This window comes from Xiphophorus maculatus, chromosome 1, assembly GCF_002775205.1.
Source record: "Xiphophorus maculatus strain JP 163 A chromosome 1, X_maculatus-5.0-male, whole genome shotgun sequence".
NCBI lineage: Eukaryota > Metazoa > Chordata > Actinopteri > Cyprinodontiformes > Poeciliidae > Xiphophorus > Xiphophorus maculatus.
The window spans coordinates 29,941,139-29,956,682 of record NC_036443.1 but is presented as its reverse complement, the minus strand read 5'-3'; the positions used below and the strand labels follow the sequence as shown (position 1 = coordinate 29,956,682).

The 15,544-nt window shown below is 39.9% G+C and overlaps 1 protein-coding gene across 2 annotated transcripts in view; it reads right to left on the bottom strand.

The window, feature by feature from the left end:
- lama5 (laminin subunit alpha 5) overlaps nt 1-15,544 on the bottom strand; it is a 92,255-nt gene that overhangs the window by 27,141 nt on the left and 49,570 nt on the right. The window contains exons 23-46 of one of the 2 annotated variants that reach the window (XM_005801930.2): nt 15,350-15,488; nt 13,142-13,284; nt 12,301-12,404; nt 11,999-12,152; nt 11,332-11,495; nt 10,328-10,436; nt 9,657-9,754; nt 8,457-8,673; nt 8,248-8,374; nt 7,224-7,363; nt 6,820-6,935; nt 6,532-6,743; nt 5,355-5,556; nt 4,360-4,504; nt 4,101-4,241; nt 2,782-2,943; nt 2,598-2,705; nt 2,431-2,514; nt 1,609-1,839; nt 1,342-1,455; nt 1,138-1,268; nt 971-1,051; nt 653-867; nt 41-141 (exon numbers count right to left, since the gene is read on the bottom strand). In XM_005801930.2, the coding sequence (XP_005801987.1) occupies nt 41-141; nt 653-867; nt 971-1,051; nt 1,138-1,268; nt 1,342-1,455; nt 1,609-1,839; nt 2,431-2,514; nt 2,598-2,705; nt 2,782-2,943; nt 4,101-4,241; nt 4,360-4,504; nt 5,355-5,556; nt 6,532-6,743; nt 6,820-6,935; nt 7,224-7,363; nt 8,248-8,374; nt 8,457-8,673; nt 9,657-9,754; nt 10,328-10,436; nt 11,332-11,495; nt 11,999-12,152; nt 12,301-12,404; nt 13,142-13,284; nt 15,350-15,488 (3,438 nt within the window). Of the gene's footprint in view, nt 1-40; nt 142-652; nt 868-970; nt 1,052-1,137; nt 1,269-1,341; nt 1,456-1,608; nt 1,840-2,430; nt 2,515-2,597; nt 2,706-2,781; nt 2,944-4,100; nt 4,242-4,359; nt 4,505-5,354; nt 5,557-6,531; nt 6,744-6,819; nt 6,936-7,223; nt 7,364-8,247; nt 8,375-8,456; nt 8,674-9,656; nt 9,755-10,327; nt 10,437-11,331; nt 11,496-11,998; nt 12,153-12,300; nt 12,405-13,141; nt 13,285-13,789; nt 13,920-15,349; nt 15,489-15,544 lie in introns of both variants that reach the window. The other variant, XM_023331222.1, reaches the window with a different exon arrangement.

Below are 15,544 nucleotides of genomic sequence, written 5' to 3'. Positions count from 1 at the left end.
ATCCACAAAAAATGGTCAGAATCCTAAAACTGGATCCTACCTGGCAGCGGTCACAGAGCGGTCCGGTGACTCCAGGTTTACAGCGACACTGTCCCGTGTGTGGGTTGCAGGATTCGGTTCCACATGGAGAACAGTTGCATCCTGCATCACAAAAGGAGTCATTTTCTTTTAACTGTGTAATTTTTGTGCTGTATTTGTTGCTGCCTCTTGGCCAAGACTCATATAGGTTGATAGGAAACAGATGTAAGAGTCCAGCGTGCTTCGTCTATTGAAGGACATGTGCATTGTTAGAAAATTACACCGATTGGTTGAGAATTCTCCACACACATTATATAACAAACTTTAATATGAACATGCCAGTTTGGTATGAAAGGTGGAGTTTCTTCAAGATTTTTGTTATTGTTGGCTTGATTAAAGCAGACAGATACTGAGTCCTCTGTGATGATTTACTTTTGTAATTTGCGTCGCCCAGCTCATGACATATTGGCGCCCAACGTGGGGCTCGAACATGCGACCCTGAGATTAAAATATTTATTCCCTACCAACTGAGCTAGCCTTTAAAGCAGACAGATACTGAGTCCTGCACGATGATTTGTTTCCAGAGAAAAGTAAGTTCTTTGGATTACATATGTTACCCTGAAGCTGAACTCACTGGTGCAGTTTTTGGCGTGTATCGCGTCTCCGTGGAAACCAGGAGCGCAGATGTCGCAGTGGGGTCCTGCCGTGTTGTGCATGCAGCTGAGGCATTCTCCAGTCAGAGGGTGACAGTCGGTGAACAGCATGTTGGGGTCCGTGTTACTGTTGCAGTGGCATGGCTGGCACCTGCTGCCCAGAACCATGGGGTTGCCGTAGAAACCAGGGGCGCACCTGAGTAACAGGGAACAAAGTAACAAACGAGCAAGAACCTGAACCAAGTAGCTGAACCTGGGGTGTGTGTTTTCCCGCTGCTTTAAGGAGAAGTTATGATTACCTCTCACAGTTTGGTCCAGCATAGCCGTGCATACACAGACACTGCATCCTGTCACTCCTCTGCACGCAGCCCTCTGCAAAGCTGCACAAAGGTAGAGCAGGATGAGTTCCTGGAAAACTCAGTAAGAGTGAAAAAACAGCAGCTCAGAGTGTAAAAGGAAGGCTGACTTGTTGGATGGAGCCCTGAGTGGACAGGGACAACTGGAGCAGGACACGGCCTGTCCGTCCAGGCTGTTGTTGCTGAGGAACCCTCCCCTGCAGCTCTCACAGTGGTCTCCGATTGTATTGTGCTGGCAACTCTGGAAAGCATGTAGAGTGGAGTTTATAGTGTAAAAAAGTCAAAAAGCTTTGAGAAAGGAAAGTGAAACTCACCAGACAGATTCCAGATCCATCCAAACACTGGTCCGAATGTCCGTTACAGTTACAGGGAACACATTTTCCCAGGAAGAGTCCAATAGTGTCTCTGTAGTAACCTGGAGCACATTTCTACAGGCAGAAAGGAACGTCAAGCATCTAGTAAACACTTAAGCTTAAGTTTGCCTAGTTGAATCCAAGAAAGAAAAGAGACTTCTTAGACAATCTACATTGGACAGAGGAAAGAACAGAAATCGTTTTCTGACATCCAGTCTAATTCCTCACCTGACAAGAGTCTCCCTGGTAATTGGCCGGACACATGCAGATTTCCACATTGTTTGCATGGCGACCTGAGGTCAGGTCCGCTGCTCCCTCCAACACGGCACCATGGAGCGACACGGAGTGGGCCGACTGAGAGTGAAGGGCTCGGATTTGTAGAGACTCCAGGTTGACCAAAACCATCATCAACTCCTCCCGAGAGACGGGGTTGCCAGTCCGAGCGTGACGGAAACTTCCCTGTAATGACAGGAAAAATAGAAGAAGAAGGAAAAGAGGAAGAAGAATAAGGAAAAGAGGAGGAAGAAGAAGGAAAGGAGGAAGAAGAAGGGGTTTAGAGTCCCTTTGATGCAGTTTCCCATCATATGGAGGAACTGTGGGGATATTAGATCCCAGAAACAGAAGCATATTGCTTTAAAAACTAGCTTTACTGAACATCAGGGCTGCATTGATCACAATAGATTATAACATACTGATTGACAGACAAAACTAGAGTGAATAACTCTGTTTGCTGTGGTAAATGGCCTGTGTCTGTATGGCTCTTTATCAAGTCTAAAGCTCTTCACATTACATTGTAATGTAAATTAGTTCAAATCTTATGTCAATTAGCAAATGTTAATATGAGCAAACAAAGTTTGCATGTGGGGTTCCTCAAGGCCTCATTCTGGGACAATTTTTATTTAAATCTAAACTACTCAACATGGATTCAGAGCAAAGGCTTAACAATCACATAAAGTCTAACACGCCTTAAGCAGCCTAGCACGATCTTAAAAACAATGTGAATCATGTTTTTTGTCTATTAATTTGATTTCTTTGATTTGGTGACTTTACCTCGACTATGTGAACAATTCCCAGGTGAGGGTCTTCAGGCGCGGAGTATTCTCTCTCCATAAACACCAGGGTCATCTGGTTCCCCTACAGGCCACAGGAACAAACACAGAGATGAATTAATGTGCAGTTTGGATGCTGCGGTCCAACCTGGTTTTGTTATTTCGCACCTTCAGAATAATGTCGGGTCGGGAGGCTTCAGCCGGTAGAGGCAGAGCGTCTCCTCTCATGGTCTGGGTGTGAAGGCGGTACCGCAGGGAACCACCGTAAGACGAAACCTGGAGGAATGAGAAGTAAAAAACTAAAATAAAACCAATTAATTCAACTGATTTAAACTGGACAGTCTACTGGTACCTTGTCTCCCAGATAAGTCTTGGGTGCGTGCCAGTGGAGGTCCTGGTAGACATCAGGCACATCACTGAGGTCAGCCTCAATGAGATCCTGATCAGGATACACCGTCACGGGTACTTCCTGTCTGTCTGCCCCGAGGAGCACCCAGCCTTCCATGTCCATGATCTGCAAAACACAGAAATAACCCAGGAGAAAACTTAATAACACCTACACACCTGAAACAAATGAAAGTCTACCAGGACTCCAGAGCTGAAGGACTCAGAGAAAAGATGCATCTAAAGGTGGCAGGATAGAAGCTCTCCAAGATTGGAAACACCTGATCTATTCATAGTTTCCACAAGTCTGAACCGGCAGCGATCAGCGCCATCTTGGTAGGAAAGCCCAGTCAAAGCATGGCTTCAAGACCAACAAAAAAAATATGTGGACAGTTACATGAACAAAATGGCTGCTGTTGACCCATATGAGACGGAGAAGGAAAATATTTCAGACGATGTGGACAAGCTGCCTCTGACCTCATTACCTGCTGTAAAGAGGTCAGAGTGCGTACAACATGGAGGAGCTTCATGGCCAGACATTGATGAACTGAAACAATCACTGTTTTAGTGGATTTTTAGTGGACGTACGAACTCTGTGTGAATAAGAAGGTTCTGGTGACTAGCAGAGTAAATACATCTAGTAACAAACACATAGACTACATGTCCATTTTAGCTAGCAGATAAAAGCTACATAAGCTAAGCTAATTTTGCTAGCTTGGCAGATAAGTAATACAGTACATATCACTGATATTTATCTTAGTATTATACAGAGGAGAGTAAAGTACTCAGCAATTGTTGCCAAGTAATAGTTTTAATAAACTTATATTGTTTAAAAGTTAAGAACGAGGCGAGAGCTAGTTCAACGCTTGCACTTGCTGTTATCTGAGCAACTGCCTACCAAGATGGCCGTCAGTTACAACGTTTACGGACGTGCGACGTCACGTGAGAACAATTAATCAGTTCCAGCCGGATGTGACTGACGTAAGGCAGTCCTGGCTCAGTTCCTCTAAAACAGGATTGTTGATGCCAAACAGGACAGCCAATAATCAATAAATAAAAATGAAGATCTTCATCTTACAGAAGGCTGCAGGTCTGAGTGAGTGAAACCAGCATCTTCATGTTTTAACACATCCATGTTCATAAATCCTTAACGGCGCATCGAATTATGGATGATGACAGAACAGACATCTGAAGAAACGGAAAGCTTCTTATCTCCTGTAGCTACAGTCAGTTGGCAGAAACGTCTCGTTTCAGCTGATCCTGGATCAGGACATAAATCAGTTCTACCTCTATCCGTCTTTTATCCGAGCTTTGACACCGGTCGGTGGCGCCGAAGCAGAAGCAGCTGGTGCATCCTTTCGGGTTGGTAGGGTCCAGGTGGAAGGTACCGATCCTGCACTGGTCGCATCGGGAGCCCTGGACGTTCTCCTACACACACACACACGAACACACACGCACACACACACACACGCACACACACACTTTGAGCTGCCCAAACTGGTGGCGGTGCCTGAAAAGGGACGAGAGTTTTGGGCGTTTCTCCAACCTTGCAGAGACATTGTCCTGTGAAGGAGTCGCACACTTCCTCCTCGGTTCCCGCCTCGTTGCAGTCGCATGGCCTGCAGTTGGGGTAACCATAGAAACCGGGCGCGCAGCGGTCACACTGGCGGCCAACGATGTAGTTCCTGCATCTGGAAACAGATTTTTTTATTTAAAGGTAATCCTTTATCCATCAAACTCTTCGGTGTTTGGATGCTGGTGTGTCTGTCTGGTTTTCTTAATTTTCTAGAAAAATCTTTTAAAATTTTCAGCTACTTTTTGCTTTTACTTGAGTAAAAATATGTCGAAGTAGTGCTACTCTTACTTGAGTATAAATTTTGCGTACTGTGCTCGCCTCTGATTGTAGATAGCAGTAAATGTTTTCCGAAAATTTCAGAAAGTTTGAGATTAATCATGAATATTTCAGAAAAAAATTCTCCAAAAAAAGAGAAAAAAAACCAATCAAAAATCTTGCAAAAAAATTTCTAAATTTTTAACTGTTTTTTTCTGCAATATTTCTGAGATTAATTTCACAATTTCAGTTTTTCTAACAAAACTTTAGACTTTTCAAGCACAGAAATGTCAATGTTTTTTTTCTTTTAAATATTTTTTTTAGAAGCAACTTCTCAGGAACATATAGGATCTTGTATTACATTCATAATTTCTTAATATTGATAAAGTATTAGTACTTTGAAAGTACCAGTACTGGCAGATTTTTACAGTTAAATCAAAACATTATTTCTGTGTTATAAGTGAAACAATCTGCCAGTATTAAGTAATTATAAACTTAAAACAAGTCTCTACCTCTTGCTTAAAAGTTAACTTAGTTTTGTCTTATTTCAAGTGTATTAAGATGTATTAAGATGCACTATAAACTATAAACTAGACCATAAATACTTGGTAAGATTTTTTATTTTTTTTTCCCAGAATCCACTTTGTTTTCACTTCCTAGAAATGAATGTCTGTAGACATCTGATAAAAACTGAAGGAATTTAATTTTACCTGCACTGTCCGCTGTCCGTGTCACAGCTGACGTCAGGAGAGACGATGCCGGGCCGAGAGCAGTTGCAGATCTCACATCCCACCACTGGGTGGCAGCCAAAGGTCTGCGGCTCGCACTGGATGCACTCGGGGCGCAGAGTCCGGGGCGGACAGATGCAATCCCCGGTGACCGGCTCACACAGCCGCGTACCGCAGTTACAGGCTGCAGGGAGAGAAGTTAAATAAAGGAATATATAATATATAATATATATATATATATATATATATATATATATATATAAGTTACCGACAGCCAGAGGAAATGACCCTCAACAACAATGTAATGAAATATACACATGTGAACTTGGAATATATGCTCGAGTATTTATTTCCACTGAAACAAATTTTTATAATAGTAATACATCAAATTAATGTTGTGTTTGTTATTTACATAGAAAACAAACAAACTGACTGTTTAATTCTTATTGAATTGTATAATTTAAATCTTGTTGGCAAGCTAAATATGTAGCTAAAAACTAAATATTTAGTATGCAATCTAAAACTAAATTGCAAAGTAAATTTTTAGAATGACGCTAAATATTTAGTTTACTAGTTCTGTCCACTAGTTTGCAATTTGTTTGCTAAATATTTAGATTGCATACTAAATATTTAGTTTGAAGATAAATATTTAGATGGGAAACTAAATATTTACCTAGCAAGCTAAATATGTAGCTTCAAATTAAATATTTTGTTTGCTAATCAAATGTGTAGTTTCGAGCTACAGTAAATATTTAGTTAGCCGGCTAACTAAATAAATATTTAATAAAACTAAGTGTTTACTCTGGAACTAAATATTCAGTTTGGAACTAAATACTTTATTTAGCTTGCACACTAAATATTTTGTTAGCAAGCTAAATACTTAGTTTCACACTAACTATTAAGTTTGACGACTAAATATTTAGCTCAAAGCTAACTATTAAGTTTTTTAACTAAACATTTAGCTTACTTATTAAATATTTAGTTGGAAGCTAACTTTTATAAATCAATGGAATAGATAATAACCTTTAATTCTAAATATTTTTATGAAATATATGCACTAATGTGAAACATTCTCTCAGTCTGTATTTTAAATTTCTAAACTTCCTGTTTCAGGACTAAATTTTTCACCGATTCTGGACCTGAAAGCAACTGGACTCACGCCTGCAGTTGGGAAACCCCCAGTAGCCCGTGGCGCACATGGAGCAGTCCCGTCCAATCACGTTGGGCCGGCACCGGCACTGACCGCCAAACGGCTCGCAGGCGTCGCTCTCGGCTCCGGCCTCGTGACACGCGCAGGGCATCGCGCCGTTGTTGAAAAACGCCGACAGCGACACCGCCGAGCTGAGGCAGAACGGCGAGGCGGCGGCGGGACTGCAGCGGAAACGTTCATCACGTCAGTGAAGCAGCAAGACATAAAGTAAAATATTTCTCCGCTTGGGCAACTGACTTCACAGAGAAGCTGTTCTGGCCACAGTTGCTGATGAAGTCGTACGATTTGTCCAGAGGTTCTTCGTTCAGGTAGCTGGAGCTGTAGCTCCGCTCAGGAACTACAAGAACATAATCCTGTCGAGACATTAAACGGGAATTCATTCATTCACATTACGAACCAACAGGGAGAGCTGGTAACTAGTTACATTTAGCTGAGTAACTTTTTTTAGTCTTCTTTTACAGACCGTTTCATTAGGGAGGTCAAAAAGTGCCAAAATTTAATCTGTAACAACTCTGAAGATATTTGATTATATGAGCTGCAACAGATTCAGATCAGAGTTGGGTAGTTCAGCCTCATATTTTCGGCGTATTTTGGAAGAACAGAATCGATTTGATCATCTGATAACGGAAGCAAAATCTCACCAGCCACAATGTTCTGCCTGCAGGAATCTGAACGGTGAGGAAAATGTCGTGTTGGGTCACATCCAGCATGATCTGGTTCTCCGAAACCAGAATGTTCCTGCAGCCGTAAGCATGGGGGCAGAACGAGGCGTTGGTCTGGCCTGAAACACACACACACACGCACGCACGCACGCACGCACGCACGCACGCACGCACGCACGCACGCACGCACGCACGCACGCACGCACACACACACACACACACACACACACACACACACACACACACACACAGAATCAAAGTCAGCTAGAGCTCCGTAATTATCTCTGCTGCGTTCTATGGATGCACAGAGTACAGAAATGTTGACATTTTAAATATTAGCTGCAGATGCATCCAATGAATAATCAAGCGTTCACTAAAGGAATGCTAGGTTGTTGCATATAAGGCGATAAAATGTTTATTTTCAAATGTATTAATATTTTTAAGTAAGCTTAAATGGTAAAATGAAAAATCGGAGGAATTTGGAAATTGTTTTTATCTGATTAATCAATTAATCATCAGAATACTCAAGAATATTTGCTTACAAGCTGCATACATAATAATTTCATTTAATTATTATTTTGTAAATATACAATCTTTTGTGAATTTTTTTTTATCAGGATTGATTTGTAAAAGCATACATCAAAGGAATGCTACTTTATTACATTTTAAGGAAATTAAATGTTCCTTTCCCTTTTTAAAATAAGGAGTTGAGAATTTTTAATATTGCATAAAAAAAACTATACTGATTAAAAAAATCAAGAGGATGTAGATTTTTAAAAAATCCAATTAATCAATTAACGTCAGGATAACCGACACAGTACTGCTACAATAATACCATAACTAAAATAATAGTTAGCTGCAGTCCTAACTGTTGTATTTTTTAAAAATCAGTTTCAATTTCACACATTGTTTTTTGGCCTTTTTTTTTTTTTTGGTCAAAGGAGACAAATTTTGTTGATGTGTAAAAGGTGTGAGGTATTTTTTACAGTGTAGTGTTTGCTACCCTGCCAGATGACGCCTCCATTGATGTAAACCTGGACTGGATATGTGGGATGAAGAGGCTGGTGAAAATGGAGGATGAAGACGTAACGGCCGAGAGCCTGGAGGCGAGTCGAGTACACCGCTGCATTCTGGGTAACGGAGACGCAAAGGGAAACTTAAACAGGAAGTTACTGTAAAATGATCATCTGTTTAAATCAGCAGCTTTCAAACCTGCAGCGAGTCCAGGCGCATGTGGAGGCTGTTGTCGGCTCCGAACGGCGGCCGGACGTCTCCCATCCAGACCGGCTCGTCCCTCTGGTTGGGGGACAGCGGCGGGGCGGCGGCGGGGGACGCCTGGACCGGAGCGTCCTCCGTGGACGAGCTCTGGCCCTCCTTCAGGACCAGAGAGTCCGACGGCGTCTGGAAGCGGGACAGGACGCAGGAGGAGCTGCGGCGGAGAGCGATCACAATGTGAGGTCATCATTTCTGCAGCTGCGTTTCCGTCACAAATTCACACAAATTTTTTCAAAATTCTGCCGATGTTGAAAAAAAACTTGCGATTTCAGTGTTTCCATTAAAAATCACACATGAAGAAGCTTGTTCACGCGATAAATCACTATTTATTTATTGACAAATTCAGTAATTTTAACCTTATTTATTTTTAGCAAGACAACAGAAGGAACAGCGGATGAAAAACAACCTTTTGGCTAATTCTGTTCATCAACGTCCCGACCAATCAGAGGCCAAGAGCAGCAAAACTTCAACACATTTTTACATTACTTGAAAGGTCTAAAAAAATTTAAAACAGAAATTTTGAAATTAATTTCAGAAATTATCTAGAAGAAATTTGAATTTTTCAACATTTCAAAAGTTACAAATTTTTTCTTCAGTTTTTTGGGAGCATTTTTTTTCTAGAATATTTATGATTAATCTCAAAATTTCTAAGATTTTTGGAACAAACTGGCTCCTACCTACAATAAGAGGTGGGTAGAGTGTCCAGACATTTTTAACCAGCTCCTAAAACTAAATTAAATTAAATGAGGAAAATCCAGCCATGTCGCCGTCAGTCATCAGAAGAGACGTCGGCGTTGGAGTGATAAGCTCCGCCTACTTGGGAGCGGCTCTGAATGCGGCGTTTTATGGAAACAAACCATCATCTCCCTCCTACTTCCTGTCGTCTTCTTTGTGTTTTGTTTATTGATCATGTGACTCATGTGATGCAAAAACAAGAGAAGTGTTTCCACTGCAGTTTTGTGAAATGCGTCTATTTTGATTTTGATTCCTAATCACAGCGCAGAAACTTTTTATCTTCTCTCAAAATTACTGCATTTCTACTTTCATGATTTCAGATTGTGTAACCTGTGTGTGTGTGTGTGTGTGTTTACCTGTCGTCATAATTTCAGTTTATGTAACCTGTGTGTGTGTGTTTACCTGTCGGGGGAGAACTGTCCATGCGTCCCGATGCAGTGGAGTCCAGGCTCAATAAACTCCAGGGTGAAATCGTCTTTGGGCACCAGGTAGACTTTGTGCTGCAAACAATGGAAAAACGGTGAAAAGATAAAAGTTTAAACAGGTACAGCTACATTAATTCAAATAATGTGATAAACGTTAAGATTTTCTGTCCCTTATTTTAGCGAGTGAAGGAGATTTTTCAAGCCTCTTTCTCATAATTAAAGCTGCAACAAACTATTTTAGTTATCAGTTAATCACTTATCCTGATAACTAATCAATTAAAACAAATTAATTTAACCAGTTATGCATTTTTTAAATACAATATCAGAAATGCATTAACAAATGCAAATAAACAATTCAATTCCTTTTTTTAAAATCAATATTTTATTGATTAAAATGCAATAAAAACAGCTTTTCTTTAGCTTGATCGTTTGTGGCAAAGGATAAAAAAATATTTCAAACATCAACATTTCTGCTTGACTTATTTACTGCTCAACTCTGATTATGAAAATGTAAACATTGGAAAGTCGCGGCGTCTCTCCACATCCAGCTGCTGGGAGCCTGATACACCCAGAGTTTGGTTCTTCATCTTCCAGTGATGGTTCATAGATTTTTTTGTTTTTGTGACGGGACAGAAGAATAATTCTCACCAGAAAGAAGGAGGCGCGATCCGACGACAGCTGGACGTCGGCGTCTGTGGCCAGAGAGAAAACCGCCACCCTGTTCTGCTCGTCGACCGCCACGACTCGACACAGGAAGCTGCAGAACGCAGACAGGAAGATGAAAGAACCGCCGACCGAGAACAAACCGGAGCTGACAGGCAAAACGTTCAGCGCTCTGTGTGTTGGTTTCCATCCTCATGGTCACTGAGGACCACATGATGGATGAATTTTCTTTTTCAAATAAGTTTTTTATTTGGGAAGAAAGATTTCCTGCACCGTCATTAGCTTCAGAGATTCAGGGTCAAAGGTGAAGGTGGAAGCAGAAAGTCCAACACACAAAATCTTACCAAGTCATTTTAAGTTTAGTTTCCAGTGCAAATATCTTGGTACACTTAAAAAAAAAAGACAAAACTAACTTACAAGTAACTTCAGCGAGAAATAGCAGCTAGTTTGAAGTCGATAATTCCTTAAAACTGACCATATTGATTCTTACTGGCAGGTAAGATATTTCTCCCATTTTACAGGTGAAATAATCTGCCAATGAAACTGGAACTTTTTCATCAATATTAAGGAATTATTGTATTAAAACAAGCTCCCATAGCTTGCTGAACTTATAAGTTAGTTTTGGATTATTTTAAAAGTAATATGACAGTTGAGCTAGAAACTAGACCAAAAATACTTGGTAATATTTTGTGTTTTTACAGTGTTCTTCAGGACAAATCTACAGAAAAAACGTTTTCATCTTCGATGCAAAATGAATATTTTTTGTACAGTTTTGGCTTAATTGCAGCTTTCTGTTTTTGTCCCCAGAAATTTGCCTTTTTTGTGAGTTTGTATGCTGTGGTTAACGATTAATCGTTCACAGCTATTTAAACAGTCGATTAATCACAATTAATCGGTTCAGCCCTAGATCAAATACCTGTGTGGTTCAGTTCCAGATAAACAGGAAGTGGGTCAGAGAGGCGGACGGATGGACAGGTGTTTGTATTCACCTGAACTTGCAGTGCAGCAGCGTCACCAGGTGGCGCTGCGTTGGCGCTCCAGGCGAGTTGACGGCGACGCTCAGCGTTTGCGGCAGCTCTTCTTCGCTGGAGTATTCGACCACCAGCGTGTAGTCTCCGGGAGAGGCCAGACGTCCCCGCAGCTCGATGCTGATCTGGACCAGAACCGAACCGTTACAACATCTTTCCCTCTTTTAATGCTGAAGTGTGCAACTTTCACAGAAATATGTTTTTTTCTGATGTTTGTTAAAACTGTCTGCATCTCATGACAGTTTGTTATGGGACAGATAATCTGAGAAAAGGTTGATCTCCTCCATCTCCTCCTTGGCCAAAAACAACCAATCAGAGCCAAGAGGAGGGTCTTAGCGCTGTCAATCAACCTCATGTACTCGCCGGTAAGTGTGCTAAAGGAGAAACAGCATATCGGTGCAGGAAAACCTTTTGTCTGCTGGCTATGCTAACTAGCTCAGCATTGGTTGCATATGCTGTGTTGTGATGAACCAACTGTAGCTTAGCAAGGAGCCACAGATTTTCTACGTAATGATAATTTTAACATGTAAAGAACTTTTTTTAAAATAAAGATTACATTCTGCAGCTTTAATTACTTAATTACTCTTAAAACATATGAAATAATCAGATATTCCAGCGGTCGTCTTACATCCAGCCCGCTGCAGACGGCCATGTCGGGGTGACGCGGCGTGACCCTCTCGGTGGGGCATGGCCGCGGCAGGTGGTTGTCATGGCGACAGCTGGCGTCGTTTCCGGAGATGGAGGGGAAAGAGTCCAGAGACAGGTACTTGTACAGCAGACAGCTGGACAAACATATTTAAAAGAAAGACAATTTAGAGATAATGAACTTTGAACAGAAAATTTGTTATTTTAATATTTTATAGTGATAAAGACATTAAAATTGACATTGCCTGAACAAAATCCTTTGAAAAATCAAATAATAATATTTACTTCTGGCTGTTTTCAGGCACAGAGCTGTATGTGCAGGGCTCAGTAACTCTGATCTGCAGGATGGGAGCTTCATAGTAGGCACTGGGCAGCAACACCAGGTAGTCCTGGAAGACAAGTAATAATAAAAAAAACTCAGTTAGTTTGAAAATAAGGATAAAATATCATTGCAATATTCAGTGGTGCGTTTTATAAGATCAATGAAAATAATGATAAACGTATTATTAGTTATAAATCCAGTCAAAATCCTGCAAATACAAAAACTTCTGTAAAAATATAACTTTTATCATTACTATTATTAACTTCAATAAACTGTGTTGAAGCCTCTAAACAGAATGAAGTGGCTGAAAAAATTGTGGGAAAAAAAGGAGAAAAAAAAAAATTTAAATACAAAAAATTAAGAGAAAAGAAAAACAAACGACAAAGGTAAAAACAGAAAATAAGACGGAAGAAAAACAGGAAAAAATAAAGAAAAAATGCAAAAAGAAAAGAAATATAGAAAAAATTATTCTATGAAAAAAGTAAGCAAAAAATAAATAGATAAAAAAAGAGAAAATTAAAAAACAGAAACAAAATTTAAGGAAATAGAAAGAAAATATAAACTGTAAAAGAACAGGAAAGAAATTAAAGACAAAAGTAACAAAAGATGTTTAGAAAAGATATCTTAAATGAAAAAAGCAAAAAAAGAAAAAGGAGAGAAAAGGTAAGAAAAAAATAAAATATTTAAATTTACAACAAGACAACAAGTTATAATAAATAAATGATAACAGTCATTATGACAGTATGAACAGGGAAATGAAGCCCAGATCCAGGGTTCAGACGACACTGCAGGTGTTCCTGTTACCAGGGAGATCCCCTCCGCTTCGATGACGACGGTCCAGGTTCCTGGGTTCAGCACGAACGGCTCCACAAAGCTGTTCTGGGGAACGTTGACGAAGGTCGGCTGCACACTCGGAGCAAAGACGATTTGTTTGGACTGTTCCGAACCTTAAAACCCAAACATCAGAAAAAAACTGCATCAGTTTCCAAATCTTTCCAAAAGAAAGTTAAACTAAAAATCAGTGACGTGTTGGAGGAACTCAGGAAGAGACAGAACTGATAATCTGCTGTTTTCACTGCAAAAACACAAAATCTTACCAAGCAAGTCTGGTCTAGTGCAAATATCTTATAACACTTGAATGAGACAAAACTAACTTAAAAGTAAATTTTCAGCAGGAAATAAGTAAATAATTCCTTTAATATTGATGAAAAAGTTCTTGTTTCATTGGCAGAATATTTCACTATAACCTGGAAAAATATCTTGTTATAAATGAAATAATCTGCCAATGAGACAAGAACTTTTTCATCAATATCAAGCTACTATTTCTTCCTGAAAATGTACTTTTAAGTTAGTTTTGTCTTTTTTCTAAGTGTTCCAAGATATTTGCACTGGAAGCTAGACCAAAAAGCGTTGGTTAGATTCCGTGTTTTTGCAGTGTTGGGTGGGACGTACCTCTGCGGTTGGCCTGATAGGCTGTTATTTTACCGCTGGAGGTGACTCCCTCAGTATTGACATATCTGAGGATGAATCGAGTCAGATAGACGTCTGCCTCGCTCACATAAACCTGGAGCTTCACCGCAGTCTACCAGGACCGGGTCCGAGGCGAGAGAGAAAATATGTAAGTCTTACACGCTGACATATCTACTGATCTGTGGCCCTGAAGAGGAAAATATACGGAGCTTAAAGACAGAAAGAGAAGTCACCACCACCACCGCTGCAAACAAACGACCTCCGTCTGACGGGACAGGTGGGAAAGACAGACAGGAACGATGATGTTTCTCCACTAGAGTTTTGCTACAATTACAGCTTTTTGATTCTGCAAAAACATTATAAACACGTCGCAATGTGACGTCTACATTCCAAAACTGCTAGCTGACCATGGCTAGCATTGGTTTTAGCTGTCAACATAACCTTAAATGTGTGTGTGACGCATAAAAAAAAATAGTGTTTGCTACTAATTGTCAACACTTGAACAACTAAATAACAGGATTTAAAAAAAATTGAACTAAAACTGGTGAGGGAGAGGGATGTAGGTCGGTTATGCTAGCTTGACTATGACAAACGTAACATGTAGATGTGCTGCAGAATTTAATATTTCGGTTCAGTTTAAAATAAAAAAGCAACAGACACATCAACTCTGACAGATCATTAGAGCAGCTGTTTAAATGAGCTGATCTCTGCATCAGTGTTCACATATTTGTTTTTTCCCATTGTTTCACCTGGGAAGAATAATTACAAAAGTTATGATTGGGATGAACAAGGAAGACAAGAAGAGAGTTAAGAGACTAATATTTTCATTTCTGGTTGCATGTATGAAGACAAGAACTTCAAGTTAGCTGGTCGTTGAGATTTTGTTAAAGTGTTTGTTAAAAGGTGGATCGGGTTCCATTTGTGGCCCTTGAAATTAAGAAATTCCAAACAAAATTTTACATTTTTAATTTAATGAATTTCCACTAGTCTGAAGTTGCCTGTTTACGCCCCAAAATGCGGAAATTGTTTTTCTTTTAATAAGTGAACAATTCAAAGTTCTTTTTATGTTCTGAATCTCTAAAGATAAACAAAAAAACATATTTTTAAAAAGTAATAAGCAGAAATAATCAAGTCATTTATAAATTTTTAATCTAATGAACTTTGTGGTCTGCCTCCAGTCTGAATTTTCCTTTTCACCCCCAAAAATATGGAATTTTTAAAAATCTTTAATGATAAACAAATTTTGTAAAAATAAATAAATGTTTGTTGTTAAGCAGGAAGATAAACCTCTCAAACTAAATGTTAAATTTTTAATTTAATACATCTTTTGGTCCACCAGTAATCAAAATTTGCCCCTTTTGGCCCAGAGGGCAAAACGTTTGAACTCGTCAGGGCATAAAATCAAAGTCCAGATGAATAAATGAGCTTAGAAACATTATTTAGAGAAAACGAGAGGTTCAGATCCACCACCTCCTTTTCCAAATATATTAAGTGAACAAAAAGACAGAAAAAAATGCAGTTTTTCCCCTCATTCTCACTCACAGTTACCACAGTAGTAACTCCTGCCGTCCTCTATGACCGACACTCTGCCCCAGACAGCAGAACCGGCCCTGTTGCTATAGCGAAGCGCCACACGGAAAAGGTCCGGAGAGGTGACAAACACCGACACCAAAACTTTGGACTGCCAAGGAAACGGAGAACCAGGAAAGACGAAAAGATGGGACAGAAAAACAGAGG